The sequence below is a fragment of the Heloderma suspectum genome, chromosome 1, assembly GCF_057233095.1.
Source record: "Heloderma suspectum isolate Gila_16-S chromosome 1, 16-S_ref, whole genome shotgun sequence".
NCBI lineage: Eukaryota > Metazoa > Chordata > Lepidosauria > Squamata > Helodermatidae > Heloderma > Heloderma suspectum.
The window spans coordinates 62,460,864-62,488,130 of NC_139458.1; the positions used below are offsets into that span (position 1 = coordinate 62,460,864).

The following is a 27,267-nucleotide window of genomic DNA, read 5'->3' on the forward strand; positions in this document are numbered from 1 at the left end:
AGAATGGGACAGCAGCAAAGACTGGAATTTGGAGGGGCATTTCTTGACACATGGTGGAATGTCCAAAATGTGAGCAACTTGATGTTTGAGTGGGCTAATACAAAATTCCTTTCAATGTTTTGGGGTGCTTTAAACATCAGAACTGATATTCACTATCTGCCTACAAACAATGTTAAGTTCAGGTTGCTCTTGCCGATACCACTGAGTACCACCTGAATCAGTTGTAGCGCAGAATCCACAGCATGCTTCTCCTTCAGCATTAAAAGCTGACAGAAGGAACATATGACCTGAAAAGGCATATTTGCCTACATCCACAACCTCAACATTATAAACATTCTTAAGAGAGCAATCCTATGGACCCTAGGAGGGCATCCCAAAGACCATAGGATGGTGCAAATTTCCCTGCCCAAGGCCGTAAACACAGCTATGACCTTGGGGACAGAAATTCAAGCACAGATTTCCCCATCCTCACACATCACTGCAGCCACAGAAAGCTCTGCAAGAGGGACCTCAGAAGAGAGTTGGGGAGGAAGAAAAGGGGGTGGGAGGGTGGACAAGGAGGGGGAAGGAGTGGCTGTGGATCCACTATATCCCTGAACCTCTCCATTCCCCTCCTCACCCATGGAGAAGTAAGCTAAAAATATTTTTTTAAAAAACAGGAACAGGAGACAAAAATGCCTCCGCTCGTCCTCCTGCCCTGCCTATCAGACCTTAGGGTAGATGGAGGGCTCCAATCTCACAGCCCTCTGTCTACAGAGCATCAGTCCCTTAGGTCTGCACTCTTAGTAAATCAAAAGACTCCTGTAATCTACCACAGTATGAAAAGGTTCTTACTGTGAACAAATTAATTTCTATTTTTTTAAATCTTAAAAAGAATATGAAGTGCTTCCAATCTGAACACTATAGCACTGTAAAAGGGGAAGGGCAGCTTGCAAGAAATCAAGAAATGGACAATACATTTGTTGTTGTTCAGTCGTGTCCGACTCTTCGTGACCCCATGGACCATAGCACGCCAGGCCTTCCTGTCCTGCGCTCTCTCCCGGAGTGTGCTCAAGTTCATATTCATTGCATCGGTGATGCTATCTAGCCATCTCATCCTCTGCCGTCCCCTTCTCCTTTTGCCTTCAGTCTTTCCCAGCATCAGGGTCTTTTCCAGAGAGTTTTCTCTTCGCATTAGGTGGCCAAAATATTGGAGCTTCAGCTTCAGTATCTGTCCTTCCAATGAGCACTCAGGGTTGATTTCCTTTAGGATTGACTGATTGGACCTCCTTGCAGTCCAGGGGACTCCTAAGAGTCTTCTTCAGCACCACAGTTCGAAAGCATCCATTCTTCGGCGCTCAGCCTTCCTTATAGTCCAGCTCTCACAGCCATACATTACTACTGGGAAAACCATAGCTTTGATTAGACGGACCTTTGTCGCCAAGGTGATGTCTCTGCTTCTTACTATGCTGTCGAGATTTGCCATAGCTTTCCTCCCAAGGAGCAAGTGTCTTTTAATTTCATGGCTACAGTCACCATCTGTGGTGATCTTGGAGCCCAAGAAAGTAAAATCTGTCACTGCTTCCATTTCTTCCCCTTCTATATGCCAGGAAGTGATGGGGCCAGATGCCATGATCTTAGTTTTTTTAATGTTGAGTTTCAACCCAGCTTTTGCACTCTCCTCTTCCACCCTCAACAAGAGGCTCTTTAGATCCTCTTCGCTTTCTGCCATTAGGGTGATATCGTCTGCATATCGGAGGTTGTTGATAATTCTCCCAGCGATCTTAATTCCGACCTCTGATTCATCCAACTCGGCATTTCTCATGATGTACTCTGCATATAAGTTAAATAAGCAAGGTGACAATATGCAGCCTTGTTGTACTCCTTTCCCAATTTTGAACCACTCCGTTGTTCCATGTCTGGTTCTTACAATACATAGGATCATAGAATAGTAAGGTTGGAAGGGGCCTAAAAGACCACTGAGTCCAACCCCCTGCTCAATGCAGGAATCCAAGTCAAAGCATCCCTGACAGATGGCTGTCCAGCTTCATCTTGAATGCCTCTAGTGTGGGAGAGCCCACTACCTCCCTAGGTAACTGGTTCCATTGTCATATTGCTCTAACAGTCAGGAAGTTTTTCCTGATGGCTTCCTGTAACTTGAGCCCATTATTCTGTGTCCCGCATTCTGGGATGATCAAGAAGAAATCCAGGCCTTCCGCTCTGTGACAACCTTTCAAGTACTTGAAGAGCACTATCATATCTCCCCTTAGTTTTCTCTTTTCAAGGTGAAACATGCCCAGTTCTTTTAGTCTCTCTTCATAGGGTTTTGTTTCCAGTCCCCTGATCATCTTTGTTGCCCTCCTCTGAACCCTCTCCAGTTTGTCTGCATCCTTCTTCAAGTGTGGTGCCCAGAACTGGACACAGTACTCCAGATGAGGCCTAACCAGTGCTGAGTAGAGGGAGACTAGTTCTTCCTGGGATTTGGAAGTTATGCTTGTATTAATGCAGCCCAAAAGAGCGTTGGCCTTTTTTGCAGTCACATCACATTGTTGGCTCATATTCAGCTTGTGATCGACAACAATTCCAAGATCCTTCTTGCTTGTAGTGCTGTTGAGCCACGTATCCCACATCTTGAAACTGTGCATTTGGTTTCTTTTTCCTAGGTGCAGAACCTGGTATTTATCCCTATTAAATTTCATTCTGTTGTTTTCTGCCCAATGCTCCAGCCTATCAAGATCACTTTGACTTTTGTTTCTGTCTTCCAAGGTATTAGCTATCCCACCCAATTTTGTGTCATCTGCAAATCTGATGAGCATTCCCTGCACTTCCTCCTCCAAGTCATTAATAAAAATGTTGAAGAGCACTGGGCCCAGGACTGAGCCCTGCGGTGCTCCGCTCGTTACCTCTCCCCATAGATTAAATCTATCTCAGGGCTAGGGAAATACTCATTCCAGTAATTTATAGACCTATTGCATATATAATAATGGTAGAATTTTCCCCCCCTCCATCCAAGACCTTCTTCTATAATCTAGATTTATCTTTTTGCATTACCTTGCTCTTGCTCTTCCTTGAGCATCCAAGTCAACAGTTGGCACTCCCACACGAACAAACCGTGTAAAAAGAGACTGCTCCATGTTGGAGTATTTTTGAAAAGCCATGTTTTTAATGACTGGTGGCAGCTGATGATGGTCCCCAATCATAATCCATCTTTTCAGTCGGCTGAACCCATCCTGTGGATTCTGTTGAATAGAAGCAAGATTCTAGGATTAAAATGCTATAATCACCATTGATCAAAAGCCATCCTTGCGCTGTAAAGGACTGAATTGATCTATTGCATTACTTTTTGAGTACTACATTTCAGCTGCATGAAATACACTATGAAGTCACAGCTGGAAAAAAAAGTGACATTCTCTATTATAATATTCTGAATGGTAGCACTTGTCTGTCTAGAAAGTGGGAATGTGCTCTCCTTCCCCTTGCAAATAATTCATACATAAGGCAGATTCTTGTAAAAAAAATTCTTACTTTAAATTCAGATGTTTATACCCAGATGTACTTTAAACCTACACAGATATAGTATTTATTATTAACATTTATATACCGCCTTAGCTGCTAAAAAGCCATCAAAGCAGTGCATAACAATTTAAAACAATAAAACCCTGCAACAATTAAAACAAGATAATTAAAAACACTACAAACATTAAAACATTAAAAACTACACATTTTAAAAGGCTAAACTGAAAGCGAGAAAGATTGGCCAAGAGAGTGGGGACCAACTGTAATTCTTAAGTTAGCACATTCCATAGTTTGGAGACAGCACAGGAAAAAGCCGTCTCAGCATGCCTGACAAATGGGCCTCTGTGGGTAATGGTGCCCTCAGAAGGACCTGTCTTGCAGATTTTAGTACTTGGGCAGGTTCATAATGAGACAGGTGATCCCGTAGATAACCAGATCCTAAGCCATTTAGGGCTTTAAAAGGTTAAGACCGAGTCCTTGAATTGAGCCCAGACAGCAACTGGCATCCGGTGCAAGTCTATCAGAACGGGTGTAATACGTTCCCAATAGCATGTGCCACTTAGCAGCCAAGCTGCCACATTTTGCACCAATTGAAGCTTCTGAACACTCTACAGGGGGAGCCCCACATAGAGCACACTGCAATAGTCCAAGTGTGATGTAAGCACAATATTCCTGATATAGTAGATTCATATTGTTGTTGTTCAGTCGTGTCCGACTCCTCGTGACCCCATGGACCATAGCACGCCAGGCCTTCCTGTCCTGCGCTGGTGATGCTATCTAGCCATCTCATCCTCTGCTGTCCCCTTCTCCTTTTGCCTTCAGTCTTTCCCAGCATCAGGGTCTTTTCCAGAGAGTTTTCTCTTCGCATTAGGTGGCCAAAATATTGGAGCTTCAGCTTCAGTATCTGTCCTTCCAATGAACATTCAGGGTTGATTTCCTTTAGGATTGACTGATCTGACCTCCTTGCAGTCCAGGGAACTCGTAAGAGTCTTCTCCAGCACCACAGTTCGAAAGTAGATTCATATGGCTTTCCACTATTCATACACATGTGTCAACTGGAATGCTTCTTTTTTTTAAAAAAAAATTTCGTTATTCATAGAAGCAATCTGAAGTGCGAATAATAAAACAATCAAATTAAAATAAGGGCCATAAAGTGATGCTAGTGTTCTCACCTGTAACAGGAGTGGTATAAAAGTTTCAATTTCCAGAATCTGAGCAGCTTCTTCCATTAAGATATTATCATACTAGGAAATTAAACAGAAATACATTAGCCTAAGAGCAGAAGGAGTGTATGTGTGTGTGTGTGCATGTGTGTGGTGTGTTAATGTGGGAATAATTAGTTCAGGACAGAACTGACCTGTTTCCTAGCATGCACATGTCATCCAATAATTTATTAAATACAGTATTATATGTATAATGCATTTTGCTTAAAATAAACTTGTAATATCTGACTTTCTGGGTAATGGAATTCTTATTTTTAACTTGCATAAACAAAGGTCTTTGGTTGGTAGAATGTTTGGTCTGGATATAGTTAAGCTATACCCACCTCAAATCTCACAGTATGTTGCACACAACCATCGTTTCAATGGAGTTGCTGTACCTTTAATATTTCTCTTTGATTATTTATATTTTATTGCCACAGATGCCCTTAACCTAGAATGTCTGCAATTATACACCACAATATTTATGGCATCTGGATTTTTGTTGGGGCTGCTTGATTTTGAAAGGAATCCCTTGCACCTCATGGTGAAGCCTGAGGGGGCAGGGAATTATTGCAGAGGCCAGGAGACAGTGCCAGTCATCCACCTCGTCTGGAGGCTGAAAGGGCCTAGTGAGATCCCAATGAGGTGTCACAGTGGCCGGCAGGAGCTTCTGGCACTGTATGGCTTGGAGCGAGGTCTTGTAATGGTTTGGGTGGCTCCTGGCCATCATGAGACTCGAGAGTGAGCTCTCGTGATAGTTGGGGCTTCCTAGCCATCATGAGCCTTGGAAATTATTGGTGAGATGAGGGCCTCTATAAACCCATCTTGTCTCTTAGGCCTCAGTATGGGCAGAGAGAAATCTGGCCCACCCATCCCTCTGGATGTTGGCTGATCTCCCTTCATAGGGTCCAAGGACTTTTTCCATACCCATGGAGTGATTCCCTTGCATCTTGATTGGATGCCACTGTTTTGTTAGTCCAGTTACTATTTTGTCACAGTGGAGAGTAGATCCATAGGTTGAGTTTTGGACGGTATCCCAACTCATCACAGCCTTGGGACAGGAGAACATTTAAAAGTTGGGTGGCTTCTGTAATCTGCTGCCATCCAGGATGGCAAAGGTATGGGCCACCCAGCAGAGCTGGAGAGTTGCTGGGACTGGGACCTGCTTTTTACTATCCATATGGTAATTTATAGAGCTTCATGGTAGGCAGATGACTGGGGCTTAAGCCAATTGAGGCTGGACAGCCAGACCAGTTCCTCAGGCCATGTCAGGTAGACAGGTAGAGATGTATAGACCTTCCTCCACATTACGCCTATGCATATTTATTTATTTATTGAATTTATTATTTATTATAAATAATATAATATAATATATTATAATATATTATTATAATTTAATATATAATATAATATAATATAATATATATATAATATAATATATTATTATAATTATTATAATTATAAATATAATTTATTATTATATTTATTATAAATAAATAAATATAAATAAATATTATAAATATGCAAGTATGCAATAAAGTTGTGTGCCCAATTTTAAATCCAAGCTGGGTGTCTACCTCTGCCATTCCACAATGTATTCCTTCTCCTGTTTGTTGTCTTTATAACCCCCTAACAAGTATAACTGTGTTACAATTACCACTTGAAGGGCAAACAAAGCATGGAGAATCACTGATGTCATTAACCTCTGGTTAGGGTGACAGATGACACACAGGGAATGCAGGGAATTCTTAGCATTTTATCCATGTGGCATTACCTTGAAACCCAACTCAACCAAGTCGTGGCGCTTCAAAGCAGCGTGTGTACAAGTCATTGCAATGATCTTTGCTTCTTTCACAAGTAGGTATTTCGATCTGTCCAATCCACTACGGAGCAGTTCGAATGCTCTGAATTCCTACAGAAAATAGAAGATGATATCCACAGCTGTGTGAAACAATAAATAAAACAATAAATACTAATGCTTACAACAAAACTGTATAACTGTCAAACGGCCACCAAATACAGCAACTGTAATCCAGAGTTCCATGGATGCTCTGATGCACATATGGAACTCCCACATGCATGCTTCCTCATTCATTTTAATGTCAAAGTGAGATGTTTGTGTGCAAAGGTCCTCGCTCCTTTAAAATCAATAGCAGGGTTCCACAGGTGGTCTGTGCCCAGTGTTCCAATCCACCTGCCTTCTGCTTGTTTTCATACAGAATTAATTTCAAAATTGGTGCATTTGGGAAATTCGGAAGCATCCTTAATCGAGAGAGAAATATATCAATCCCTAATCAATAGAGAAAGCTATTGATTAGGAAGAAGGAGCAAACATATCAATTATCCTCTTTTTGAAAGACATTTTTTCTTCTTCACATTTTTACTATAAATTACCAGCACATTCAAAAACAACGATCAGGTTCACAATACCACCAGAACAGGTTTTTCTGAACTCAATGTAAAATAAGGGTATTAAGGCAACATATGCAAAGTATGCCATACAATACATTAACTGTTCATCACAGATTTAAATACCGCTTATGTTTTTTCAACCCAGTTTCTTACAAAACAACCCCAGAAAAGTTAGTCCTTCTTAGTAAGCTCTGTCTACTTTGTACACACGATGTTAATTTCATTAACTGAGAAACGTAACTATTTAGTAAAAGAAAAAAACTTTACTATAAGAAGCATATAGCCCACTAATTCCTGATTCAACATTTGCACATGGTCTTAAATATTTCCAAGTAATATTATGGTACCTGATCAAGTGGACTCTGGTCCATGAAAGCGTAATAAAACTGTTAACTCCTTAAGGTGCCACAAGACTTTTGTTGTTCTTGTTGCAACACATTAGGGTGACTACCCCTCTGGAAATTATTTCAGAATTATACACCATGTCATATCTTCAATTTGTTTAATTAAATTCTTCCTATAAACCAGGGGTGGGCCACTACAGGAGATCCAGGGACCAATTTTGTCCCCCAGCCACACTCTGTGGGGCGCTGCACAGTCCACGAGGCTCCCCAGGAGAAAAAAATTGGTGGCAAACTGTTGCACAGTACTATGGAGCACTAAAAGGATTACATTTAGCTTGCTTGCAAATAACCTTGACCATTTTCGCACCATATAGTGCTAAAAGCACCATTTTTTGTTTTAAAAAATATATTTTGGCTACCAAATTTGTTAGCATGGCAGTACCATTGGGGCTGCATGTTGGGGTGGGGGTGGGGGCTGCATGTGGCCCATGGGCCGTATGCTGCTCACCCCTGCAATAAACTTTAGTTTTAGGGCCACCTCACCAAAGGTGTGTAAGATCAGTTTTAATACCTCTGCATCTCCAATAATTTGCATTTCTTGTTTTATAAATCTTATCTTTTGAGGTGTTACATACCACTAACAGTTTAAAGTGATTTTATTTAAATCTGGCATACAGATTCTTTACATCTGACATACAAAGATGCAGGCGGATCTTTCGAACTATGGGCAGAATCCAACAGGGCGCTTACACCTCACCGATTTCCTTACGCCCCACCAATTCCTGTCCAGAAGTGGGACTCACCGCTTGTGGAAGAAAGATGTAGCGCTTCCGGGACAACAAGCAAAATGCTCATTCCAGAAATGGGGCAGGTCGGCAGAGGTCGCAAAAGGGAACTTTGCCAACCAGCCCCAATTGAGAAATGAGTGTTTCCGCTCGTTGCGGGGCTTCCCCTGGGAAGTGGTAAACTGCTGTTGCACATGCGGTGGGTCCCGCTCACACAGCGGAATTGGCAGGACCCACCACCTGCATAGCACAATCAACAGGGCGCAAGAGAATCAGCCGAGGCATAAGCACCCCATTGGATTCTGCCTCTGCCCAGTGAACCCAAAGCGGTTTCCCAGCTTACATCAGATCTATTGCCCAAACACTATTTATTTATTACTTGGCAAGGTTCTATTTACAGAAACCTATGAACGGTCAGTATGTATAGTTGTGTCACTCACATGATTTAAAAGAATGCTTCGTACCGTTCTCTACCTAAAAATGAATGACAGGGTAACTTCTGGTGTATAAGTCTTACCTCAAGCTGAGTGAATATCTTCTTGATATGCCTAAAACATCCCTCAGCAATTTCCATGTCTTCAGTGTAAGATTTGCCTTTAAAAATTGGCTGAGGAGCATTTGCAAAATACTGGTGAAAAGGAAAGAAGCTGCAGATATCAGCAACATCAGGCGGTTTGCTGCCTTTAGCTTTCACTTTGCTCATATACTCTTCCCAACGAGACATTACCTGAAAAAAAATAAAGCGAACATCATATATTATCATATTCTGCCATCTTATCTTTACTATGGCTATCTAGAATCCAGAAGGCCTGCAAGAACCAAACACTGCAAGTGTATCACAGCTTTTCCAACCTGCATCCAATGCAGCAGTCTCTTGTGCCCCTTTCCCTTTTCTGAAGGTCAGGGGACTCGCCGGGGTGAGGTTCAATGCACACATGGGGATGCAGCTGGTAGGGAAAATCAACGACCCTACTGTACACACAAGCATTTTCCACTTATACATGGGGGTCTCCGGACCCCAGCCTGGGTGCGTACAATGGACTGGACCCAGGACCTGCCTTCCATGAGAGGCAGGACTCTGCTCCACCTGATTTTTGGAGATCCCTCATCCTCCCTCCCTCAATGCCACAGCTTATCCCACTCAGCAGGCTCTCTCCTGACTCTCTGTATAGCATTTTCGGGGGGTTGCCATGGGAAGTGGGGAGAAAGGGAAGTCCACTTCTGTCAGCACAGCTGGCCCAGCATAAATCTGGATTCGATTAATGCCCATTTTTAGCTACCATTATTAACCCATTTCATTTAATATTTACAAACAGCTTGGAAGAACCTTTTTCATAAAGAGGCACAAAGCCTTTAATTGGGATTCCCTACAAATAACAAGAAAGCAAAATATGTTGTTTATTTCCTTTCAGAATGTGTCTTTCAAAATTCAAGGTGGATTACTGCTCTGAAATGTATAATCATGGCAGAGAACTGGAGGGGATAAACCAGTTCAGATGCCTTACCAACTGTCATACAAAAGCAAGAACATCAGACTTTCTATTTATGACTCATCTCACACAGAGTTGAAACAATAGCAACAAAAAGAAGTAACGGCGTAATTACAGCTCTAGTTGCCACTTGTATTTTTAAGTGAAACACAACTGGTTCTTCAGTCCAAATTCTGAGACTGTGCCAATTCCCATACTATGTTCCTTAATATGCTGCACTCACATCTACACTTTATTTAGGGAGCAATTCTATTATCCCTGGAAGGCTAACCAAGGGCCTGTTGGATATGGTGGACCTCCCATTCCACCTACAGCAATCTTCCCTAGATGGTGGCAGAAAGCTCTACTGCTCTGGTTGGCCAGTAGGTGGTGCACCACTGATGCTGGGGCCCAAAACAGGATATGGGAGGGGAGTGCAGTTTGAGGCGACTGAGGATCCACAAGATCCTAGGCCCCTCATTGCCCCAATATGCCCTAAATGGAGCTGGAACCTACACCAGCACAAGAGCTGGCATAGTAAATTCCCTCACATTGGAGGCAATGGTGGTGGGTGGGAGAGGAACAAAATGGCTGGCCTATTCTCCTGCCCTGGCTGCTCAGTGGTAGCAGGACTCTGGATGCAGTGGCGGCTCCGCTGTGGAAATCTCTCACCCTGGGACATGACTGCTCTGCTAATAACTTACTTGATATAAGAAGAAGTGGCCAGCTGTTTCACAAGTATAGGAAACATCTCCTGGGACCCCCAAACTCTCCTGCAATCTCCCAACTTCTCGCAGAAGCTCCAGCCTCCGAGCTAGAACATAGTTTACTCTTCCATACCTGCAGATCAGATTAATACAGTGAAGAATGAGATATACCAGTTTTCTGACTAACAACACAATTTAGCATTATGAAAAAAGCTGCATGAATTATGACAAAGGATCTGGAGAATGATATGACTAGAGTCATGCACTCAAGGAGAATTTAGATTTGTGTTTCTCAAACAACTACTTTCCATACTGTATGGCAACCCCATTTTTAGCTTTCAAAGCCGCACTGTAATTAATTTATTTACTTGTTACATTTATATCCTGCCTTTCCTCCAAAAAAGCCCAAGGCGGCATATGCATAATCCTCCTCACAACAACCCTGTGATGTAGGTTATGCTGAGAGTCTGTGACTGGCCCAAAGACACCCAGTGAGTTTAGTGGGGACCAGAAGCCGGATCTCCTGAGACCCAGTCCAACATTCTAACTACCACACCACACTGGCTCTCATGTAAACCATTTTTGTGAAGCAGTAGACCCGCTTTCTATTTAATGTTTTAAAATATATTTTATTCATTCTGAGGAAATATCACAAGCAGTTTTGATTGGGCATAGGGATCTTCAGTGCTAATAAACTGGGTATGTTGAAGCCCATGGGGTGCGTAAAATGGCTCTTTAAAAGAAGCCTCTATTTTGTGATATTGTATAGGTTATAAAAGAGGTATTGAGATAGATGATTGTAGCCTTCAACGGTACTATATACAAACAAATAAAACATTACAAAAATGGGAAAGGAAAAACGTTGAACTGAAGTTACAAAGGAAGTCTTTATCATTGCTATTTGATCTATTTAGCATTTTTTGAATTATCTTTGACATTCAAATTCAACCTTTCAATATACAAATCCTTCCAAGGCAGCTGATGTAATATTTTAATGTTCCATCACAAGACTCTATTTTGTTCTAATTCATGCAAAATTCTCAATACACTCCCTCCTTTTAAGTTATAGGTAAACATTCCTACAGGCATACCCTGCTTCCATTACTGCTAGAACTCTGGACAGACTGTAGTACCCAGAAATAAACTCATCTTAGCTGTTCAGAGAAATCAAGATTTCACACAACAGAAAATTACTACCATAAAAACAAAGATTAACAGGTCTTCTCTATTAGCATCTTGCTTATGTGCTAGGAATGCAAGAGAAGCTTACACACACAGAGAGAGATATTAATTTGTAGATAGATAAGATACACACACATACAATTTTAATGTTTACATAGTTTAGTTTATTAGCCATTAGTTCACCTGCTGAAATCTTTCTCTGTCTCCAATTCTTCCTCTCCATGACCAAGACGTAGGAGGTGACGCTCATCTATGTCTAGAGCCATGATTTTCTCAAACAGCTGGTTCAAGGCCTAAAGATTGACAAGAGCAACAGAAAGGGTAGATTTTAGAAATCCAGATGCTATTTCAGGGAAACCCAGCATGCTAGAAAAAATCATTCCTATTTTGGTAAGAACTGAAACGAAAGCAAATATGAAGGGGATCTATATGACAGAGTCCTAACTGCTGTAAGGAAAGCCTGCTTTGTACTTTCAAAGAGCCCAAAACTTTAAAGAAATGTCTTTCAACCTAATTTGGACCATAGGTTTATGTACAACATTTAAACCAGCTAAGAGGCCCCGAGTTAAGACGTATCAGCCAGTGTCTGCTGAGACATCGTTCAGTTACATTAAAGCTGAAAGCCTCACATCCCAAATTAGTGAATCAAGAAACACAGGGGGGAAAAGAAAAATGGTTCCCTTCCTTACTGGCCCATCACCAAACCTCACTACTTGTTCTGAATCTGAAATGACACTCAAAGGAATAAACGGGCATAAGGTTTATTTACCTGATTGGAATGTGTAACAATAAGGGTCCTCTGTTCAGGGAAGTTGTGATAGAGATTAGATATTATCTGTACTGCCACATCAGTTTTGCCTGTGCCAGGTGGCCCCACTACCTGTAAAAAGAAAAATAATTCATTTCAGGGGAAACAGCCATGAAAGTGTAAGTTGGGCAAGAACACAGCAGCCAGAGTGAAAGTAGACTCATATGATGGGATTTGTTTGCATGAGCATTTGGGAAAGAGCAGGGTGTGAATACACACGTAGGGACAAGAAGTCAAGGGAATCCAGAGGACCTGGATACGAGACTTGAGTAAAGGTCACCTGGGCACAGTCTGTATACTGTGTCATGGCGGAGCAGCGTTTCAATAATGGTTCCCTTGTGAAATTGAATCTCTAAAAAGGGATAATGGCAAAGAAAACAAAGAGGAGGAATTTACTGCTGCAAAGGCAATAAAAAATGCTTTTCAGCTATACAGCTACTATTCTGATTGCTGCAGCACTGATTGCTAGTTCCCTCCAGATGTGTTGAATTACAACTCCCATAATCCCCCAGCCAGCTCTGTCATCTGGAACAAAGAGAGAGCTCCAACCATGAAAATGTATCATTTTGGTCAGTTGATGCAGCTCTCCTCTCAACATTTAAGTCCCATTTCCCCCCATTGTCTCTAGTGAAAATACAAAACTACTCAATATTCAAGAGCATACCAAGCATTGGGTACCATTAAATTTTACAGAGTGGGCAGAAGAAACTAGAATTACATGTACTTCAGAGATCAGCTAATATTAAAAAACATAATTTGTCAATAAAAGAGTAAGCATGCAGTAATATGCCTTATTACCATAGTCAAACCAGGCTGCATTCCTGCACGTATAGCTTCAATCTGGGTATGAGTAAACTGAATGGTATTGCTGAAAATTGAATAAAAGTACATTGTTAATCCAGAACATGTTATTTATATTAATTTCTTCAAGATGGTCTTCATGAACATTTTCCTCAGTCTTGTCCATCCTTTCAAGACTTGAACCTGCTCCCACAAAATCTGCTTTCCACAGAATTGGTAAGATGAAAGAATTCACAAATAGCAAGAGAAATCAATTCCTGCCTTATGGGCTAAGACGACACTACAGTACTCCAAGTCATTACACGACCCTTCTGAAATTATTAAGTTACGGTTCCTCATTTGTAATTAAGATACCAAAACAGCTAATTTGATCAATGTCAGAAGTCATATTTTATCACAAGCTTGAAAAGATTGGGTATTCACCGCCAAATGTAATTTTAGCATGCATGAATAAATTCATAGCAAATTACCCCAACAATATATATCCAGGTTTAAAAACCTGATTTATCCCTGTAATTTGCCTATCTCAATACTTTGATACTTTATGTCAATAGGTTATCACAATTTACTACTTAATTATTATCACCAACTTAAGAAAATATTTTAGCCAGTTTGAATATTTTAACTAAGTAATGCTTCCTTCATATAGTTCCAGATGTCAATCCCAGAACATGTAAACATGACCTTGTTTTTACGTTGTTTTACTGATGGAGGTTTCATAATGGAAATGCCCTCAATATCATGTTTGTTTGACTCAACCATGCTACAACCACATATAGGTCCAGTGTGCACATCCTATGGTTACAAACACAGTAACCTCTGGTTTCTTAAACTGTGGGTTGTTGAGGATGAAGTAGGAGCGGGTGGGCTCCTGCCAGACTCTCACTGAGCTAAACAACCCAGGGATGCTTCATCCCTGGGTTGTTGTCCATGACGTCCAAACCTAGAATTGTGGGTTGTTGGAGGAGGAACAACCTAACTTACAACCCAAGAACAAACCGTGTGTTACAGGTATGGCTTGTTCCTCCCCCAACAACTCACAATTCCAAGTTAATATGTCACAGACAGCAAACCAGGGATGTTTTGTCCTTCGGTTGTTTAGCTCAGCGGGAGCAGCCAACCCGGTCAGATTCTTTTGCAGAGAGTTACAATGATATTACCGTTTGGGTTGATTGTATGGGTAAGGTCCTCTGTTGGGGATGACATGTGGCTCTACAATCAATGTTTTGGAGCTTTCAGTTTTTTCTTCATCGCTGTCTTTCCGTTTCTTTCCAGCTTCACTTCCAACTGGAAATGTTATCCTATTGGAAGAAATCATCGTTCTTCAGCTTCAGATATTTCCAACAAACTATTTTCAGTCACTGACTAGCAGCCCGTACCCACAAAACCTTATGACTTTTACAGCAAAATGTAGAAGCCAGTAGGATGCAGAGAAGATACAATTTGAGATGACTGAAGAACATGAGAATAGAGTATGATTTATTTATTTTCTAATGGGTTGATTTTAAGGGGAAACTGGAGACAGTTCTATACACAGGACAGCAGTTGCTGGAGGCAAGGGCAACACAAGACATTAAGATATCAATAAAACAAAATTCTCGAGCAGAAAGGAGGAGGAAAAACTGGAGCACAGATTACACACTGAAATTTAAAAAAAATGAAAAGAAATGGCTGCTGAACAGCATCCTAATAGTTATGAGAGAAGAGACAGAAGAACTATTCAGCTCATGAGTCATGTCCTCCCCACAACAAGGTGGCACAAAGGCCATTCCCTTGAATCTCCTTGAATCAGAAGGTGCGGAGCCTCCATTCTGGAAAAGCTCTCAGGAGCCACATTCCAATGTGGGGAGGAGCCAAAGGCAGTAGGGTTGAGGCCAACAAACAAACAAAAATTCCAGCATATTGTAGCTTGAAGCTGTTATTGCCAGTAACTAAGCCTTAGGGGAGGCATGTCAACCTTTCTGAATGGGAAAAAGCTGCACAAAAGCTGGGAAACCACAGAGGACATGGCCATCTGGGGAACCCTGGAGTGCTGGACTAGGACCCCAAGACAGCTGGAGTTTGGCCTGCTGGCCTGAGTTTTTCCACCACTGCTGTAAGGTGTTAGTACTTCATACTGCTTTCATGAATCCAGTCAAAAAGAAGATGGCACCTAATAAATTAACAATGTGAAAGAGCCCATTTGAGGATTGCACAGCTCCATCTTCCAGAAGGGCGACATAATAACATTATATGGAAGTGTAACCTGTCACAGGGTATAACATTAGCATGGCTTTCTGTGACAGACACACCCACACAAAGATGAATGAATGGCAGGAGGGCCTGACAACCAAATAGTGAGCTATATAATGGAATGAAGATGAACGTTTTGGGAGATTTTTGTTTTAATCACCTGAATGGAGGAAACTGCAATGCAGGGTCCTCAACTGTTACTTTAATACTGTATTCAGGAAAGCTGGCTTGCAAGTGATCAATGGAGAGGAAGGTATCATTAAAGTCTAGGGAGGCAATCTGATTTGGCATTTTTGAATAGTGAGCACTGCTTGGGTCTCCATAACCAAGGATAATGTCATGCAACCAGTCAGGAACCACACAGTCTGTGTTCATCAAATTCCTTATAGTTTCCAGAACAGCCTGTAATAATAATAATAAAAAAAATGAGTAAGTGATGGATTTGTCCCCCGGCTTTAAACACACTCACAAGTAACCATGAGCTATTCCAGCATTCCTGTGTGTTTCAGAGCAGACAAGGTCTCTTCCACTGACAGGTGTTCGGGTTGGTCAGAATGAATCAGTTACTATCTTTTCTGCTGATATCAGCCCATAAAAAGCTTGCTCAGCAAAGACAGCAGTATTTATTGACAGCCTCTAACTACCAAACTATTCCAAAAGCAAGAGCAAACTCAGTTCCGTTGACAAAAATTTGATGATGCTGTTCTTTATGTCATCTGCAGAGGAACACTACCCAGAAAAGGCACTTTGCAGTATACATGCATTCATCAACAAACATGGTATTTGTACGCAACACTGCAGAGTGAATATTTTGTAACAGAGGGGCAAAAGGGATTATATTCAACCCCACATCATCATGTGCAGTATTGATAGCTTAATTGTTCTGCACATTTCAGGCCTGAGAATATTAAATCAGCAAGAAGACACAAGGGAGGGGGGACGGGAACTACAACAGAGGCAGAGGCTTAAGCTTGTCTTTTTCAGGATCACTTGCAGAGCAGCTCCTGAAATTAAATTCAATGTCTTATCAAATTATGCTATGGCTTCTTGTTATGAGAATGTTATGTGCCCCTGAGCTCACTTGCGCCCCCCCTCTCCCCCGTCTCCCATCTACTTCTCTGGTGCAGCAGTGAGATCAGAAGCTTTCTGTTTTTGACTAACCTGAGTTAATGGACTATACCGACTGCAAACAGTACTGCTGCTAGCCGTGGACCACTGGGTGGAGGTCCAGGTCCTGCCACATGAGGGCAGCCCAAAGGGTCCCCAAAGAGATGGTAGCGCAAAGGCAATGCAGTGGCAGCAGCAAATACACTGTGGAAGCAAACCACTGCCTACACCAGGAGCCAAGACTGCAGCTGCGCAGTATTTTATTTTAAATAATTTCTCCCCAAAGTGAGAGTGGCTGCTAGTTCATTCAATCAGGCTCTGCCAAGCCCCAGGTCACACCGGTGCCCTCACTGGCCACATGCCCCAAAGGTTACATTTGACTGGCTGAGCTAGCTGCCACTCTCGCTCCGGGGAAATGATCTAAATTAAAATGGCGTGCAAGTGCATCTTTGGAGTCAGCCTGTGCAGCACTTTGTTTTCTAGTTTGCAGCAGCCTGTGGCAGCTGCCTACCTCTTTATCTGCTTTGCCTGCCTGCCAGCCAGCCAGCCAGCCAGCCAGGGGAGGGGAGCAGAGCCAAGATAAGCCCTTTCAAGCAACCAACACCCTCCACCCCCATGAACAAAGGCAAAAAGTAAAAAGCAGGGCAGTGGCAACAGGGAGTGAGTGAGAAGAGAGGCCCTGCTGGTCAACAAAAGCTTTTTAAAAATGGAATGGCCAGGATACAGCCCCTCCCCCTAAAGGGATTTTGCCCAGAGGGTCCTCAAGCATGGCAGTGCCTCTGACTACAAACCTTGGTTTATGAAGCTATAGTTCAATAAACCATAGTTAAGGTTAAACACAGTTTAGGGTTCAGATGCATGCTAAACTGTGGCTAATCAGAAAGAAACTTCTAATCTTCCCAAGGCTGCACTGAAGGAGGAGAGAGGAGAGAGGGAGCATGTGAGTCCAAGGCTCGCCTTGGTTTGTTCCAGTAACAATAAACCACACTTTACGGTTACATCTGAAAGCAGCCATTACGAGCAATACACAGTTGCTTTTAAAAAATCATTTGCACCTTCTACTCTTGCCAAAATCAGGAGGCTCCACAGCTTATATAAAGTTCTTAAATTAACAGTAAAACAATGTTTGGGATATCAAGGTACAAAACATAGCCAAGTCAATATTACTTTCCAGTGTATATGGAAATATACTGGAAATATATATTTCCAGTATATATGGTGACAGTATATAGCAGAAGGCTGAGAAATTACAATCCTTCTCTAAACAGACTATGACACTTCCACTGGAATCTGGTTCAGACAAATATAAATTGCTCTAGGTAAGAGCAGCCTGAGCAGCCTCAGGGTGCCACTGTGTGAAGGAAGTAATTTCTGAGAAGGATGCCCACAAAATACAGCTGCTGCTCCATGCCAAAGATCTGCAAGAGTACAATGGCTGAAATGTGTGTTGCTGCGACTGCATCCACCTTCACCAAAAAACAGTGGCTGTATCTGCTGGTGTACCAGGTCAGACACCAGGATCACTCAATATTCCCTGTGCAGCAACAGACAAACCTAGCCTGCAATAGTACAATATTGTGATGTGCTTCATACATACATTAAAAAAAACAAAAAACAAGAAATTCCTGTCCTCCCAGTGAAGCTCCCAGATCAGCACAAAAAGCCACTTTGGGGATAGGATCTCTCATATCATATCATGCTAAGCTCTGGAGCATGCAAAAGCAGCGCACACTGCCTCTGACTGCCCCAAGGCTGTGAGTAGCTCCCCTCAACTTGTGGGGAATGGGCCTGCTCTAAAGCCCAGTGTAAGAGGAGATCCCTCCTTTGAGTCCTCTGACACATGCAGAGGACTTACAGGAGGGATCAGCGGTTGATCCTACATTATAACTGGTTAGTAAGCCAAGCCAAAATTTGTGAATCCCTGAAAAATCTTTTGCCAACAAAAGAGAATATTCTGGAAATGTCACTTTGGTCAATCCTTCCTACTGTTTAAATATGTGCATAACAGCAGCCTTGGCAATCCAGTCAATAAATAATCGCTTGGGATCTTCATACTTGATTTGCTGTCTCCCCTGATAGGGACACAGGAATCTTCCAGCATTCCCCATGCTGGCTGACAAATGCTGGAAGTTGTAGTCCAACATACCTGGAGGGCATCAGGTTGGGGAAGGCTGACCAAAGGGGTGGATGCCTTAATTATTCATGTGTATAGTTCAAGGACATAATACATGACCACCAGGACATGAGGATTAATGCAATGATCCAATCAGCCCAAACCCCTGTTTGGTCATCCGATGCCTTGCTGATCGACAAATATTTAAGTATGAGTCTGAAGTCAGGGCTGGTGCCAGGTTTGGCAGAGCCCTCACGTGCACCTCCTCCCTCCTCTTATTTTGGCAGTAGCTGGGGTGTGTGGAGTGACGGGATTTTGTTGCTGTTTTTGCCACTGGTGCAGTGGTGACAGCAGCAGGTAGGCACAGCAGCAGGAAAAGGCTGGTGTGGCCAGCAAGAAGTGCTGCTGGAGCCTACCATATTAATTTCCCCAAAATGCCTTTAGGGTTCTGGCATGGTGTTGCTCAATAGCGATGCTACATTGGGGGCCCAGAGGCACTGGGTTGGTTGGCTATAACGCTGCTATCCCTCTATGAAAGCAGTTCTGTCAGCAGAATTGGGAGGGTTGCTTCCCCAGCAGTAGGCCCTCCTAAGGGCTATCAGCAACTGCCCAATGGCACGAACCCTGGATGCCAGGCCTGTCTGAAGGAGTAAAACACTTGAGATTAAAACAACTATTGCTATGAAGAAACTTCAAATGTGTTAGTGGCCCTGCTCTATAAATCACCTTTGACTTAACCACCCTCATGAAAACTTTAGTGAAATTTGAAAGCATCCAGATTCTTCTATGTACAGATGCAATGATATAATCATCTTATCTGTTATGTGACTTAATGCAACTGCCTCCGATAATAAACTAATGAATGACTTCTGAGTGCATATAAACACATTCAGTTCAAGAGCACAAAAAAAACTACAGGTAAGCCAAAGAAGCTGGGATCCTTGACGCTGCATCTGTAATTGCAAAAGACTTGTATTCTGTCTTGAAAGCGTAATTCATACACAGAAAGTACTAGCAAAAGTAACTTTCACTGATTTGGGACAATGGACAACTGTAAAAGCAAAACAAACTATCTGCTTGGCTTGCCAGCATGCTCATAACTTTAAGCGCTGTATCATATAGAGCAGGGGTCCCCAACTCCCGGGCTGCGGACCAGTACTGGATAGTGACAAGATTGAGGTACTTTTGGTGGGAGACAAGAGGAGGCTGGGGGATGTTGACCTGGTGTTGAATGGGGTACGGCTACCCTTGAAAGACCAGGTCCGCAGCCTGGGGGTCATTTTGGACTCCCAGCTGTCCATGGAGGCTCAGGTGTCAGCTGTGAGCCGGACAGCGCTGTATCAACTCCATCTGATACAGCGGCTGCGCCCCTTCCTTCCCGACCATCTGCTCCCATCGGTAGTACATGCCCTGGTCTCCTCTCGTTTAGACTACTGTAATGCGCTCTACGTGGGGTTACCCTTGAAGACGGTTTGGAAGCTGCAGCTGGTACAGAACGCGGCGGCTCGCCTGATTAAAGGCAGCCGCCGGCGAGATCACATCACTCCAGTGCTGAAGGAGTTGCACTGGTTACCAGTTGTTTTCCGGGCCAAATTCAAGGTGTTGGTTTTGACCTTTAAAACCCTATATGATTCCGGCCCAGCCTATCTTAAGGAGCACCTCCAGCAACACCAGACAGGCCGCTTAACAAGATCAGCCTCGGATGGCCTTCTCTCTGTCCCATCAGCCAGGACAGCTAGACTGGTGGGGACGAGGGAGAGGGCCTTTTCTGTGGTGGCCCCCACTCTGTGGAACTCCCTCCCTAGGGAACTCCGTCATGTCCCCTCTTTAATGAGCTTCTGTCGTGCATTAAAAACGTGGTTGTTCAGGCAGGCATTTGGGGTGGGTTAGGGTATTTTAAAAAAATTTTTATGGTAGAATTTTATTGTTTTAAATTGTTTTATGGTATGTTGTACATCGCCCAGAGTGGCTGGGTGACCAGCCAGATGGGCGATTAATAAATTTAATAATAAATAAATAAAAATAAATGGCCTGTTAGGAACCGGGCCACGAAGGGGTGTGCAAAACCCCCTTACCTTGGGTCCGCGGGGGGGGGGGTCCATCCCTCCCCCCCTGGAAACCTCGCCGGCCCCGGCTGGCTCCACATCTGCAGAGCTGCCGGCCAGCCCCAGCCGCTGACAGACTTCCAGCCGCTGGCGCAAATGTTCAGCCATTTGCGTCCCTGTTCTTCAAGTAATAGGCTATGTAAATCTTTATGTAAATCGCTATGCAGATGCCATTTGCGTCCCAACAGCTGGAAGTCTGCCCGTGAACACCCCCCCCCCCCCAGTCCAGGATGCAAAAAAGGTTGGGGACCGCTGATATAGAGGCCACCTCATGATCAGGGAGCGAAAGTACAGTTTTGCATAAAATTGCAGAACATCTGTTCTCAACTAGTGGATGAAGAAAGAGGTGTTATTATTTATGACACACAGTTATCTGAGAGGACCTGTTAAAAATGGCAACATTACATTTTTCAAAAATATATTTATTCAACAGATGACTAGTACAAAAGGAAACAAGTCCCACAATACTAATGCAGTGGCCACAAGCAATAACAGGCAAGAGGGCTGACCTACCAGAGAAGTGCCAACTACCGTATTTAGCTATCACATTATGTTTGTGCTCCTACAGCTATCATTTCATTTAATTTAGGAGACTACATAAGATTTTCACATCTTTCTCCTTACAGGCCCAGCAAAGAAATCAAGCTGTCTACTATCCACTTGGCACACCACCAACATTTGTCATTAGTGAGACTGACTTACCTTATGTTCTATTATGTGAATAAGGAGGCACAAAGCAGCTATGGATAACTATCCTCCAAGATATAGTGATCCAAAAAGCAGGCCGAGTCTAATCAATTGATTTAACTTTTAACATGAGAAAAATGTGAAATTGAATAGACAGTGCCAAATCATTTCTGTATTATCTGGTTGTTTGGCTGTACTTTGCTTGCAAATAACCTTTTAAAACTTCAAAGGCAAAACTTTAGTCTTCAGTAGGCCACTGGGAAATCTTTTGAGCATTTGCTGCAGCTTCAGTTTCACTGAGAAAAAGCAAATACTAGCATAATTTGTTTGACTACTACAATGCTAGCAGGAGAAGCAGGAATTTTCGTAGTATATATTGAATTTAACCATTAATATCTTATCGTTTATAGAACAGAATTGCTCTGCTTGCATACCTGGGAGCTCTGACGCAACAACTACTTGTCATCCAAAAATGCTGCTTTGCTAAGGTGCCCTAAGCAGTCGCTGTGGATTTCATCATCACTTGGTGATTCCCAATGCTTATTTTATTTATTAGAGTTCTATACGACCCAATAGCTGAAACTCTATAAGAATAATACTTATTATTCTACCCTTGCAATACTGGAAGTATCTACCTTAAGGACTACAATATTATGTTTTCACCATGAATGGTATTACCAAATTTAACAAAGACAGTTAAGCAGTGCAAAAAAATTAATTCTGACCACTATCTTTTTAAATGGGCACTTGGCCCATATGCACACAAAGTTCTAAAAAACCTTCTGGTTGCTCAAGCATTTTCAATAACTATTTGCAAAAAGAGAACTGTAACATAGCTTACTTTGAAGTTGTTTTCTTTTGGCTTTCTCCTCATTATTATATTAAATGTCTCATAGACATCTTCTTTTCTATTTTGGATGGTATTAGTCATGTCCTGTTGATACTGGTTTGGATCCAAGAACACTCTAAATGTTCTCGAGTCACCTTTAAGTCTTGGTTTGGGTTCTGGTCCTGCTTCCATTTAAAGACAAATAAAGAAAAATAAAACAGAAAATGACTCATGAAAAACTGATTTGAGAAATCAGCTCAGGCTACCACCAGTCGTCTCCAACGTATTCCACCTCTCCTTACCCCTTCTTTTCTCTCTCACTCTCTCTGCCCCTTCTCTTCTCACATACAATGATCCATGCTGCCATGAACAGGCTTCTGGCAGCAGGAATAGCCGCTCTACATACTGGTCTAAATCACTGGATGCATCCCGGTAAAATCTCACTAGTCAGGGGCTGTGACAGAGTTTGAGGAAGAGAGAGGGGCTCAGTTTGCACGTCATAACAACCTAGGTTTTTTTAAAACTCTGGGTTGTTGTGAATGTGCGAGCGAGGCAGCATGCTGGTGTGCACTGCCCAACTGACCTAAACAATTCAAGGATGCTCTGACCCAGGGTTCCAATTCTGGCTTGCCTCTCCCCTGGCAAGCCAGAGTTCCTGGCTGCATGTGATGTTAAGCATCCCAGGGACAGAGTGCCCATTGTTGTTTAGCCACTCCTGCTTGAGAGGGAGTGATCAGGCAGCACACACCAGTATGTTGTTGCATTCACACAACCCGTTCTGTTTTGCCATTCTGTACAAACCAGGCCTGAGAGAGGAAGGGGACAAAGAAGAGAAAGAATAAGCAAGACAAACAATTCCCTGTTCCTCCCCTTGCTCATCACACCACTGCACTCTACCATCTTCCTTTCCCGCACATGTGGACATGATAGATCGAAGTTTTATTTTGAGGCAACTTTTAGCATTTGAAGTCCCACTGACTTCAAAGAGAAAATTAAGCATATGCTTGAACTCTGTGGCAACCAATGTCTTTCCTTTTATGAACTAGGGATTATAACATCAAAGAACAATGAATAACATATGGAACTGCAACAATTTACTGTGAATCAGTTTTTTAAAACAACAACAACAACAACAACAGAGAGACATAGCGTAGAACTCTTCCTATTCTTATAATATATATGAGAGATGTTCTGACTGTCCCTCTTTCCTATAGGCCTAGATAATCAGTTTGGAATTCTACTTTCAGAGTCTCAAATTCCTCTAACAGTCGAGTGGTACCTTAAAGACTTAGTAGCATATTCCTCATTGGACTAGACCACCAAAAGTGAGAAGAAGAGAAGATTCCAACTATAGCCTCCTGCACCCACTTCAAGAAAGTACCTTGGGGAAGACACTTTCTACATCCCTCCACGATTTCTCCTTCTTACATCTGGTAGCCTGTGCACAAAAGCTACCTACTCGGTGCCTTCCAGTCCCCAATGGCTACAGCAGTTCAGAACAGACTGGAAAGAGGTGTGTATCACTGCCTGGGCAGGTCAAGCCACCAGGCTCAGTTCTGCCACCTATAGAACCAGCACTTCCATAGCCTGTCTGGGACTTGCACATTCAGGGCTTCTGTGTTTGTCCATCTTAGCCATTCTGCTACAGGAAGGGGAACTCTTGCTAACCAGCACCACCCAGCAGCAACAGTCACACACATGCTGTTTTGTGGTGACATTTCATTGGCACAAGTACAACAGAGACTGCACTTTCATATTTCAACTACAGATTTGAGTATCATCATACCCTCTTCAATGACGCGTCCCTTATCATCCAACATGCCCTGGATTTCACATCCCCTGACGTATACCAGGCCAGTCTGCTCAACAAACAGTTGCCTTCTATCAAACCTTGTACCATAAGGCTGTGTGGGTCGGACAGTAATTAAAAAGCAAACATCGTGTTTGCGCAGACCTAAACGAAAAAAAAATCAATTCATTTGGCTTATTTGCTAATATATGCTTTTATAAATGTAGATTCGAAGGATAAGTAATTTAGGTCAGTGAAAACAAAATCATATTATACCAAAATGGATTGCACAAGACATGTATGTAGTTACTGAGTAAAACTTTATTTCTGTCCTGTAGGCTATCACTAATGTGTATTGATTTTATTTATAAAGATCTATTGACCACTTCCCAACCAAAGATCTCAGACAGCAATATAGCATTAAGAAGGGGTCTATACATTTTTGTCTAGTCTTGGTAAGCCAGTCCATTATTTGTGACCTCCCTGCTCCCTGTCAGTTTTCTGTCAAACACAGAGGGGGAGAGGAGGTTACACCACACTTCTCAGTGCAGTGTAAGAGGAGATCCTTCGGGGGTCACAGAGAGGCACAATCATCCACCTCACTCCAGCCTGCGACACACTCAGAAACAGTGCAAAAAATTCTTGCCTCTTGCAGTGCTTCCCAGCTATGCTTGAGGTGAGTAAATGATCCCAAGCACTAGAGGACCAAGAGAGGGAAAGGATCAGCTTCACAGCTCACACCAGAGCAGGAGGCACTAAAAACAGCAAATATCTCTCAGCACATCTAAAACAAGCCAACGTGAGGTGAAAGGCCAATCCTCTGACCGAGTTTGGATGATATGCTGCAGCTTACCGTGGGTTATTTACCCCACAATGAGCTGCAGGTGTATTTTATCTTATACTTTCTTTTCTTTCTTTCTATACCACCCAACAGCCAAAGCTCTCTGGGTAGTTCACAAGAATTAAAACTACAAAATGCATCATAAGATTGCATATCCAACTCCCATTTGGGGATTGTTGTGTTGTCTGAATCTGGCGAGTGTGGGTTATGCACCTAACCCATCATCAGAGGTTGTTTAACCCTCGCACAACCCATGCTCGCCAGGTTCATATAACAGAACCCCCAAATTCCTGGGATCAGAGTTCTTTAACTCTATGTTTTTTTTACACCTGGCTCTAGTCGGTGGATCTTGGGATGTGACATTACACAGATATAACCAAACACACACACCTTCCCATTCATCTTTGATGTTGTCTCTAACATTCAAGTTAACTGTAACATCTGCTCTGACTCTCATGGGCCAGTTTTCTCCGATGTTGGGCTTTGCCACCTCTATGACCGTAAAAGAGACAATGGGCTGTGCCATTCGAGCCCATCCACCAAAGACCACACCTCCATATTCGGATTGCCTAAAGACCAAGAGCAAAAATTAGAGGCAGTAACTTTTGCATTCAGGTTTTTAAAGACACAGAACCATCCCTTGTTACAAACTTGCTAACAAACTCATTTGGAAATATGTACAGAATCAAAAGGGACCACATGGTCTCCAATCCAACCTCCTGCACAAAGACAGAAATAACCAAGCCACATAGTTGAGGAATGACATCCCTTCCCACAAGTTCTCTGGGCAATCTGACCCAGGGAAAGCTCCTTGCTAACAGCAAAGGAGCTTTCCAGGCCTTGCTTAAGAATAAAACACATGCTAGAGAGAACTCCATTCCACCCAATGTTCTTCTAACTGTGGTAGTTTCCAAAAGCCCAGGAATACTGGAAGCGAGGGAGCGGAGAGGAGACCAACCGGAAAAAATAATTATGTAGGGGAGATTCTTTCTTGAGCCCACACTTTCAATGTAACAATTGCATTAGTTACCATGGTTTCATCCTACTGACACTATCCTCGATGTCCTGCCTGATTTCATAGGTAGACTCTAGACGAAAGAGGTTGAAATTTCTCAGGAGGTAGTCATGGAGAGTCAGAAACTGTAAATTCAATTTTGGGAGGGCAAGGCAGCCTAAGAAACGAGAAAAAACAGGAAGGTGGGGAAGGAATTTATCACTCTAGTTTATTCTAGGAATTGCATTTTTCCTATAAACGCTAGGGCTGCAATCCTATTCTACTAATGAGTAAACCCACATCGCACGCAAAGGAACTTACTTCTGAGCTGACCTGGATAGGATTGTGTTGCAAGGCCTGGATCCAGAATCACCCTTCTGGAAATGGAGGGGCAGTTCCCATTCACAAAAGGGTCAAGCCGAGGTGCCTGCTGGAGGAAGAGGCAGTGGCAATCTCAGCCAATTCCCCCTTCCTTCCATTGCCACCTCCCATGGTGTTCTGGAGGATCCCCTGACTTCAGAGCACCTTTTCAGGAGCTGAAGAGGAAACAACAAAGTCTCCTCCACCTCCCCTCTGCCCATGGAAGCATGCCATTAGCAAGTCCGGAACCAACCCTGTACCTGTGTCAATGTATGGATATGAACATGTAAGCCCTATTCAGTTTATGCACTTACAACCACATGGAGTGGATCTGTGCCCCCTGGCCCCATTCCCTTTGCTCTGCTCTTCCAGCGTCCCTGTGTTGAGGAGGAAAGCTGGAGAGGGGAGCCTGCTCTACTGTGCCTAGGCTTCTCCCATGGTTTAGGACCCTGAACCTTGATTGCACAGGTTCTGGAGCAGGCCCCCCTGATGGTAGGGTGAGTGTGTGGGCACGCACACACACACACACACACACACACACAATCCCCCGAAGTCCCTGAAAATGCAATCCTATGCATTTTTAGATGGAAAAAAGCCCTATAACTCCCAGCATTCCTCAGCCAGCCCTGGTTTTATGCCTTTGTACAATCTAAACATGCATAGGATTGCACTCCTTAGTGATATTTATTTAGTAAGCATATACATATGTGTGTATATGTATATGTATATATGTATATGTGTCCCCTTCATGGATCACTGCATTGTTGTGGCGAAGGGGCTTGCATAACTCAGTGAAGCCATAAGCTATGCTGTGCAGGGCCACCCAAGACGGACAGGTCATGGTGCAGAGTTCTGACAAAATGTGGTCCACTGGAGAAGGAAATGGCAACCCACTCCAGTAGTCTTGCCAAGAAAACCCCATGGAACGTATCACAAGGCTAAAAGAGATGACGCCGGAAGATGAGCCCCTCAGGTCGGAAGGTGTCCAATATACTACTGGGGAAG

The 27,267-nt window shown here is 42.9% G+C and overlaps 1 protein-coding gene across 6 annotated transcripts in view; it reads right to left on the reverse strand.

Annotated features, from left to right (window-relative positions):
* AQR (aquarius intron-binding spliceosomal factor) overlaps positions 1–27,267 on the reverse strand; it is an 82,297-nt gene that overhangs the window by 20,171 nt on the left and 34,859 nt on the right. For all 6 annotated transcript variants that reach the window (XM_084844375.1, XM_084844366.1, XM_084844412.1 and 3 more), the window contains exons 16-29: positions 25,939–26,080; positions 25,299–25,477; positions 24,065–24,232; positions 22,291–22,460; positions 15,598–15,839; positions 14,366–14,506; positions 13,203–13,272; positions 12,366–12,476; positions 11,780–11,889; positions 10,412–10,547; positions 8,756–8,965; positions 6,472–6,609; positions 4,668–4,739; positions 3,031–3,218 (exon numbers count right to left, since the gene is read on the reverse strand). In XM_084844375.1, coding sequence (XP_084700501.1) covers positions 3,031–3,218; positions 4,668–4,739; positions 6,472–6,609; positions 8,756–8,965; positions 10,412–10,547; positions 11,780–11,889; positions 12,366–12,476; positions 13,203–13,272; positions 14,366–14,506; positions 15,598–15,839; positions 22,291–22,460; positions 24,065–24,232; positions 25,299–25,477; positions 25,939–26,080 — 2,077 coding nt within the window. The remainder of the gene's footprint in view (positions 1–3,030; positions 3,219–4,667; positions 4,740–6,471; positions 6,610–8,755; positions 8,966–10,411; positions 10,548–11,779; positions 11,890–12,365; positions 12,477–13,202; positions 13,273–14,365; positions 14,507–15,597; positions 15,840–22,290; positions 22,461–24,064; positions 24,233–25,298; positions 25,478–25,938; positions 26,081–27,267) is intronic.